Source organism: Brachyhypopomus gauderio, chromosome 1, assembly GCF_052324685.1.
Source record: "Brachyhypopomus gauderio isolate BG-103 chromosome 1, BGAUD_0.2, whole genome shotgun sequence".
NCBI lineage: Eukaryota > Metazoa > Chordata > Actinopteri > Gymnotiformes > Hypopomidae > Brachyhypopomus > Brachyhypopomus gauderio.
In genome coordinates, this window is record NC_135211.1 from 48225281 (window position 1) to 48234664 (window position 9384).

The 9384-nt window shown below is 47.1% G+C and overlaps 1 protein-coding gene across 2 annotated transcripts in view; it reads right to left on the reverse strand.

Moving 5' to 3' along the window:
• Positions 1–7637, reverse strand: part of zcchc7 (zinc finger, CCHC domain containing 7) — a 44277-nt gene extending 36640 nt beyond the window's left edge. Inside the window, exons 1-2 of one of the 2 annotated variants that reach the window (XM_077017563.1) lie at positions 7492–7637; positions 5661–6481 (exon numbers count right to left, since the gene is read on the reverse strand). In XM_077017563.1, the coding sequence (XP_076873678.1) occupies positions 5661–6468 (808 nt within the window). In that variant the 5' untranslated portion in view covers positions 6469–6481; positions 7492–7637. Of the gene's footprint in view, positions 1–5660; positions 6482–7087; positions 7350–7491 lie in introns of those variants that run through there. The other variant, XM_077017572.1, reaches the window with a different exon arrangement.
• Positions 7638–9384: the final 1747 nt, after the last annotated feature.

Sequence of the window (9384 nt, forward strand, 5' to 3'; positions counted from 1 at the left end):
ATATAGTTATGAAAACAGGGTTGAAATTGTTAATATCTGTGTTCATCTCCACATACATTAATGTTTCATCCAAACATGCAAAACCACGAAACACCAAAAGACATTGTGTATAATGTCATAATTTCAAAATAAAAACAGAAAACGTAAGAATACCTCAACTCTGATTAAGAAACAGTTTTTGCAAAAAAAAAACAAAAAACAAAAAAACAGGATATTAAGCAAACATCTCTCACACTCAAGTGATTTTGTAGTCTGTGTGTGTGTGTGTGTGTGTGTGTGTGTGTGTGTGTGTGTGTGTGTGTGTGTGTGTGTGTGTGTGTGTGTGTGTGTGTGTATGTGGCATCTGTTCAAACACACGAAGTGGAGAAGTGGGTGTGGTGTTTCAGCTGAAGTGGCACTGCTGTGCCCAGATAAGGGCTGATGCCTATCCCAACCTCACACACACACACACACACCATATTCCTCCGTGGCCCTTTCCTCCACCCTATAAACACACACTTCTGATGCCACGCAGTGTGTAAAACAGAGTGCGGCCACAGTCGAAACGGAGACAGATAAACACACTATCAGCCGTTCACAAGAAACAACCATCCCAGTGTGTGTCAGGGGTGTGTGTACATCGTCCTGCATGAAACAACTACCCCTGCATGTATCCACGTGTGCTGCGTCCTGCGTGAACACACACACACACACACACACACACACACACACACACACACTGTCTCGTCATAAAAAGTAACATGCATGCAGAGGTTCAACAAAAAATAAATAAATAAACAAATTAAAAAACCCCACCCCACTACACCTACACATCCCGTCACACACACACACACACACACACACACAAGGACACCGCACACTAATGAGGGGAAGTTTCTAGAAGCAGACTGAGGGAGAGACGCATTTCCATTGTAAATGGAGCCCTTCTGTTTCTTTGAAACAACCCGCTCTACCGTGAACCTCCAAGAGGGCATATTCTCTCTCTCTCTCACACACACACACACACACACACACACACACACACACACACACACACACTTTCTCTCTCCCTCCCCTCACACACACAGGATGCAGGGGGCTTCGTGAAACGACACTGCACCACATCACAAGGCGATGATTTTGTCCAAAATGGAGGTGCCAGCGTACGGACACTCAACCGCCGGTGACAGACCCCAAAAGGACGCCGCCAATGAGGGAGGGGAAGAGGGAGCTCAGAGGCCGTGATTGGTCCTCACACAACTATGAAGGACCCCGTGACATCACCTCAAACAGCAGGGGGTGGGAATGGAGAGCTGTCAATCATTTTTTGGGGGGAAATGACATGGATTTAGGAAAAGGGGGGCTGCATTACAAAAACTATATCATACATTTCCCAGAATTCCCAGGCTCAAATCCCCTGCCTTGCACATATTTGCAGTTTCCTTGACAGACACGTCTCCTCTCCTCAGGGCCTCGGCGTGGAGGTGCGTACGCTGGGGTAACAGAGCCACGACGGGAAAGACGAGAGACAACAGGCGCCCGGAAAAAGAGAGAGAGAGAGAGAGAGAGAGAGAGAGAGAGAGAGAGAGAGAGAGAGAGAGATGGATAACAGGACATGGTCTTTACTTCAGGAACATCCCCACACCCTCTCACCCCACACACACCCCAGACAGATGCCCATAAGTGTGTGCTCTCAGCTCGTGGGTACCACAGAGATCAAACAGGGTAGAAAGTTGTGGGTGAGGGGAGAGGAGAGAAGAGGAGAAAAGAGGGGGAGGAAAAGATGGCAGGAGCACTGCCAAAGGACCAAAAGCCACCCTCCTCCCTGCCTTCACCCTTCTCCCTCTCTCCCTCTCTCTTCTTTTGCTCTACTCCCCACCCCGCTGCAAAACTTTTTTCAGAAAGACTTTGTTTCCTTAGATTGTTCCATCTGAGTGGGGTGTTGGGCCTCCTGCACACCTAAACTGTGTGTGTGTGTGTGTGTGTGTGTGTGTGTGTGTGTGTGTGTGTGTGTGTGTGTGTGTGGTGGGGATATACCAATGGCTGCTCTGCTGAAAGGATAAGATGACCTGGAAGGATTAGAGGATTTTGTGACCATCACCCCCTCCCACCACCCACACAACACCTGACTTGTTCATCGATGCAGCAGTGACTGATACTCGCACAAATATCTGTGCAAGAGTGTGTTCATGAGAGTGTGTGCGAGCATGCATGTGTGTGCGTGGATATGCAGAATTCAACATAAGCAATAATGATAATGATAATAATGATCCCAGGGTCAGAAAATGCATGTCGTGAGGTTGATTGGCCAGTTGTCCCAATCACTTACTGACTAAAGCTAGTTTCTCAAAAATTTAATTTCACATAATTTATTAAGTAACACATAACTGCATTGTCAACAAACTTACGTAGGTCAAAAAAGCATTAAAATGTGATGTTGTTTTACCCATCTAATGGTGCACTGAATCAACGTCAAGATTGATGACAAAGTTAGCCAACGAATCAAGTGATTAGCTGTGTCCCAATTGCGTGTTTTTCGCGCCGACACCACAACACCTTTTCGAAAACCACATTTGCAAAGCTGCCCATGCCTGTCAAGTTACCAGATGAATTGTTAGAACATCTAAATTATGTTAGAAGATCTGAAGAGGCGGTGTGATGGCTCTCTGGATTATGGAGACTGGTCTTGGAAAGTTAGTTTGGAAAGTTAGTTAGCTAATTAGCTAACCTATCTGCAGTGAAAACTAGCCATGTTAACTTACTTCACATTGGAACGTTTTGTCTTAACAATGAATTGTTAACGGTGGTGAACATAAGAAGCAACTTAGAGGGCAGCCATGGTCTAGTGTCAGGGCAGCCGATTTTGTGATCGGAGGGCTATAGGTTTGATTCCCAGCTAGGTCATGACTGAAGTGCCCTAGGCACTTAACCCCAACTGGGCACTGAAGCTAGGGCTGCACATGTGTGCATCCACAGAGCCCCTAGTGTGTGTGTGTGTGTGTGTGTTCTCACTGCACAGATGGGTTAAATGCAGAGGACAAATTCCGATTGGGGTGTAAATCACAATTAGGAAATTGGCAACTTGACTTAAGCTAATGGAGATAGCTGGAACCTTATCCGCTGGTACAGTGACAACAAATAGCTAGATTCCAGGAATGAGGATAAACGTTTATGGGATTCTTGCGGGAAAGGTAATAAAATGGCTGTCGAACGTGTTACTGCCACGTGAATTTTATACTTTCTAAACACTCAGAATTCCCTTTATTTATTCATTTAAATTTAGACAGATGACTTGATTTGTTTGATTAAGGATCAACTGCGATAGTTTTGTTCTTCTGCACAATTGCTACTTTGCTTATCCTACAAAGTTCTGACTGAAAACAAAACGGATATTGGAATTTATTGATCTTTTCCATCAGCAGGAAAGTTTGTTAAGACATTATTTGTGAATTAAAGTATCCATCTTTGCCTTTCTTAGCTAGCACTTGCCTAAAACAACCTCAAGCTTTACGTAAAAGCTGATAGTTAAATAAGATCTATTGAGTAATTCTGTAATCCATAACACAAATGGAGATTATTTGCTCCAGTAATTGATTGATTAACTGACCATCAACAAAGTTGTTAGCAAGATAGCAGGCCTACACTGATCGTCATAGCAACAGAAAAAAACAACGACCTCTGACATTTAACTCTAGGTCTTCCAGCTAAAGCACATTTCAGATCTTTTTCCCCATAATTTTCTTGCATTCAAGGAAAAATGCAACTATATGAATGTCACAAGTGAGTTTGAGGGTAATTTTTAGATTTCACTTTAAACCTCATAATATTACTAAAATTACCTTCTGTCACGAGTGAGACCCCATCTCTGATAGCAAGATATTAAGATACTAAGAAAATGATCAGACCAGAGAAAAGTTGTCATCCAAAATGTTGGATAGTCGTGTGCATGCAATTTTGTGTGTGTACGCATGCATGTGTATGTGTTCATGCATGCAAGTGTGTGGATGTGGACGCTAATGTTTTGTGTCCACTAATTGTGTGTGTGGGTGGTATGAAGAGATCACCTGCACCAATAGCCATGTAATGTCATCACCACAGAGAATTTGAGTTGTGTGAAAGCAAGTCGTGTGTGTGTGTGTGTGTGTGTGTTCATGTGTATAGGTATTGGTGTACGGTGCTTTCCCACCCAATGAAATTAGTCACTGATGTTCAGAGATGCAGAGATGTTACTCTCTGCTTGGGTGTCAAAAATTCTAACACCGCACTCATATGTGCACACACTCATCCATACATGCACGCGCTCACACGCAGAGTTGACGTCCAGTTTCAATCCGACAGGCCGCTGACATCACCTTAACAACCTCAGAGAAAAATGCACGAGGAGCCGGGCCTGTTTCAATTATTCATCTGCCATCACCAAACCCACAACCATGAAGCACCCACAGCCCCCCCATCTTGGGCCTGGCCCCGCCCCCGGTCCCACCCATAGCCCCCACCTCAGGCCTGGCCCCACCCCCGGTCCCACCCACAGCCAGCCCTGCCTCTTCACATGCGGTCGAGCTGCCCTCCTGGCCAGCATGGTCTGGCGGTGCGTTCAGACTTCACTAACTGAGGTGTTACCCGGCAGCGTTAAAGGATGCTGTGTTAATGTGTCATTGTTAACTGATACAATAAAACCCTCGAGTCCAAAACCTCAGCTGCATTATCTCCCACAATTTCTGTCACAGAAGGTCGGACACCTGACACAGAAAGTCAAGACATAAAGGCACACGCGCAGGCGTGCACGCATGTAGGCCCACACGCATCCTCATGGGTTCCTAAAGCCCCTTGAGGGTGCGTGACACCCAGAGTGTGTGTGTGTGTGTGTGTGTGGATCAGAGAGCCAGAGAGGAGCAATAGATGGTACTGAAACAGGACACAGAGGGGGAAGGCTGAAGGAGAGAAATAGTGTGTGTGTGTGTGTGTGTGTGTGTGTGTGTGTGTGTGTGTGGAACAAAGGCGGGCCGGCCCAGACTAAGGCCCCCCCCCCTCCCCCTCCTCTCTACACATGAGTGCGGGAAGCTTGAGCAGCAGAGCAGAAACAGCAGGCCCACAGAACCCAGAGCAGGAGCCCAAGAGTCCCATTCAAATGAACCCAGAGAGAGAGAGAGAGAGAGAGAGGGAGAGAGGGGAAGGGGGAGACGAGGGGAGACAGGGCAGGTGAGACACAGGGAGAGAGAGGGGGGGGGAGAGATAGGGGGAGAGTGCGTCTTCTGCATTGCTGAGATTTGCAGGTCAGGCTAACACGCTGATCTTGAGAGATTTGCAGAAGCGCTTTATTCATCTGTGATTAAAGGTGTTCGCGCTGGGAGCTGCTTTGTCTCTTTGTTTCCCCCGGAACATGCTGCAAGATTCCCCTCATTGACTCACCTGCATGTAAACACATGCATGCAGATTACCTTTACAACACCCCCCCCCCCCCCCACACACACACACACACACAGATGTGCCTCCCTAAACAGCATTTCAGAAACAGGCAGTTTTTTATGCAAGTATAGAATGGTTATTCTTTACCTACAGCTCCAACACCCACACACCCATACACACACACACACACACACACACCCCCCCACACACCCCCCCACACACACAAACACACACCCCCCCACACACACACACACACACACACACACACAGCTGACCTGTGCTTCTGTCCCCACACTCGACAGAAAGGTTGAGCTGAATGTCCTGGTCTCCATCCTCCTTCCCCTGGCCCAGAATCATCCAGCTCTCCAGCCCGTCGGAATCCGAATCCGGGTACTCCACGAATGCCGGCTCGGAGTTCAAGCTCTCTTCTGAATCCAGCACCACCACTTCCTCCATCAAGATCCTGGTCTTCGTGCTGCTGGCCTTCATGCTGCTGGCCTTCGTGGTCCTGGCCTTCGTGGTCCTGGCCTTCGTGCTGCTGGCCTTCGTGCTGCTGGCCTTCGTGCTGCTGGCCTTCGTGCTGCTGGCCTTCGTGCTGCTGGCCTTCGTGCTGCTGGCCTTCGTGCTGCTGGCCTTCGTGCTGCTGGCCTTCGTGCTGCTGGCCTTCGTGCTGCTGGCCTTCGTGCTGCTGGCCTTCTTGAGTGAGGTAGAAGGTGGTGGAGGGCCTGTCCTGTTGTTCCGGCCCTGAACCCTTGACCCCCAAACTTTCACGAAGCACGCGCTGTCATCGTCCTCTGTTTCGTCCGAAATGGTGATGTCATCAGGGCCCGAGTCGATCACGATCACTTCCACAGGGGCGGCAGGGGCTGGAGTGCTTCCCTGCCCAGGCTGGGGTGGCATCTCCTCAGGCCCATCGTGACCCGCATCCCCCTGGACCTCCTGGCTTTCATCGCAGTAGTGTAGCTGGGAGTAGAGTCTGAACTCCAGCTCGCTATCTGGCTTGGACAGACTGGAGACATCATCGTCTTCTTCACAGTACAGCTCATCATCACACTCCTCCCAATGCTGGTACCCCGAGAACATCTCGAGGAACCCCCTAAACAAAGTTAAAATCAGCTAACCTCAAAGAACTTCATAACCAAAAACACAGTGACAATCACCCACAGGACACCGCATACATGTTGGCATTATAATCTCTATTTATTGGAAAGTGGGTTAATTTCTGGCACAAATATACTTCCGACACTGTTAGTATTATATGGAAACACACACACACACACACGGCTTTCATAGATCACATCACACAGTCCTATCCAACTATATCCAGACACAGAGCAGGCCACCGATACATAGCCCATACATTATACAGTATACCAACATGTAACGCTCCCACCGAGGGATGCGATTCCCTGAGCCGCCCAGGTGAAGGTGTGGCCACACAGTGAGAAGCGGGTTAACTGAACCGCTTCAACAAGCCGGGACCCTGAAGATTTGTACCCCCCCAACAGTAAGCTAAATTTTTAAACGCCGTCATATCCGTGCTTCTCCCACCTAGATCCAGTCACACACGACAAATCAAACGCTATTGATGGCGGAACGGCTACGTGAGCAGATTAGATGATGTTTTTGGATAAGAGACCGGAGCAGGCAACATACATGCAGCTCCCCGAGCCCAAACACTGACTCTGTACCGTGCATGTACCTGTAGTAAACGGCTAACCAAAACTCCACACGCTAGTCAGCTCGCTAGCCAACTTTAAAACCCGTACGCGTTCGTGGCCGTAGCCATGACAACAGTCACCGCCGATTGTTACGAGGTGGTGACGAAACAATGGGCATTCCAGAACGTTCGTAACAATCGCACGTGTTCCTGATAAAGTTCGTTGGACAAGAAGCGGGTAGCTAGAGCTAGCTAGTTAGCATGTGTGCGCCTGCACTGCTGTCCACGTGTGTAGTCTGGACGAGGCGCCGGTTGTTTATTTACGACTGAATCACGCGTCGTGTGGCCAGAGAAGTAATGTAACCCGGGGGCCGACGGCGAACACATACACACACGTATAGCGAACAGATCCGTTTTCGTTTAAAGTGTAAGAACTGCAATCAAACCTGTTTATTAGTTTCCGATGTTTGGAGCACGACTGCACGGGACAAGTAACTTCCGGGTATGAGAGGCGAGAAATGGTTGGCCGACTATGGACTATCACTGGAACAGGCGCACATCTCCCGACGTGAGATCAGCTTGGCCTTCTGTAATACAAAATACGCCAATCTGTAACAAGTAGTAGAATAAATCTTGAACAAAAAGGTAAAACTATAGATGTCTGGACATCCACGAGCTTTGATTTAAGATGCGAGCCCAAAATTATTAAATGCTAGGTCAATAAACGTAGCCTTTCTTATAAATAAAGATCGAGGAATTTCACTGGCAGACAGAAGTCAAATGTACACGTTGTCCTAAGTGTACCAAAATAACAGAGGCCTAGAAAAAGATTTAGTCTTTAGAAAGACATCTCGGCGTAAGTCAATAGGAATAAGATGAAACGTAAAGGTCCCGTCGTCTTTATGTTTGTATTGTAATTTCATAATGCTATTAAAATAGTTTTCTACATATTTAGTACAAGTGCGTGTGTCTTCGTGTTTGTATATTATTCGGTTCTGTGTGTGTCTACGGTGGCAATAGCAGATGATTTTTCGCCTGCTGACCGGTGAAAGACCGTCATCTGAAGTCTCCATGCGTGTCAGACGGCGGAAAACTGGAAAGTGCTGTTTTATTCCTAAAGGTTACATTCCCAAAAATAAAGCCAGAAATGAATCTACGTGCTATATTTATCATGTCTATAAAAATGCTCTAGGATAAGCCGTTTTGTGGGAATACGAAATAACCCTCTTTGAATACCGCAGTGATGGACACGAGAGGTTTCTGCTCTGACCGATTTGCGCCCTGTTATTCCTGTTATTGTTTTAAAGAGAGTCGCAAATAGCTTGCACGTCGGTTAATCTACCTGGATTCAAACCAGTGGGGTGTTGAAGATGGAGTGGAGAGCCGGAATCCAGGCCCCATATTCCAATCTCACATTCCACGAGGATGTTCTGCATGAGAAAGATTTTCATTTGCGGAAATCAAGTCAAATGTCGAGCTCGCCTTCAGTGCTGCTGGTGCATCTTCGCCACTGCCTTATTCAAGTGTAACATTGACCCTCACTGGGCTCTGATCGATATTCAGGCATGCAATTATCATGAAAGTGATAGTTATATGTCTATTTAGATGCTATATATGATCTTCCCAGCCATATTGTTGTATATATTCTAGACGTTTATTCAGGATGTAAGGAAAGACGTTTTAGGTGTATCAACCAAAGACCACCTTGTAAATCAGTGAAGACATCCGCAACTTCTGAGAGTGCTTTTCATAGATTATGTGCGGAACAAACCCTGAAGCTGTGCTTTCATAATTTTAAAAGAAACGTGCGGGCACTTTTTCATAAATGCTGGATGTCGGGTGGCAGACTGTGTGGTTAATTCTACATGAATGTATTGTCAGTGAAATGTTGGAGTCTCTCGTGCGGGGTCGGAGACCGGGGAGGTGCGGTTTGACCCCTCCGTGTCACTACACGTCACATGGGGTTCAGGAACAAAAAGAGCTCAGTGCCAAACTTCATGTCTTCTTTTGTCTGGTCTGGTTCTGCGCCAAATGTTTACAACCCAGCTTCCGAGGCCTGTCACTGCCGAGAGCGAATCCAGTGGGCTACACACACACACACACACACACACACACACACACACGCACACACACACACACACACACACACACACACACACACACACACACACACACACACACACACACACACACACACACACACACACTTCGATCTAACGTAACCCTTTATACAAGTAAACCATTTCATGAAAATTTGCAAATGAGGCCATGTTATATCCACCACTATTGTCTATGTAAAATATCTATCTGTCTATCTGTCTGTCTGTCTGTCTGTCCTT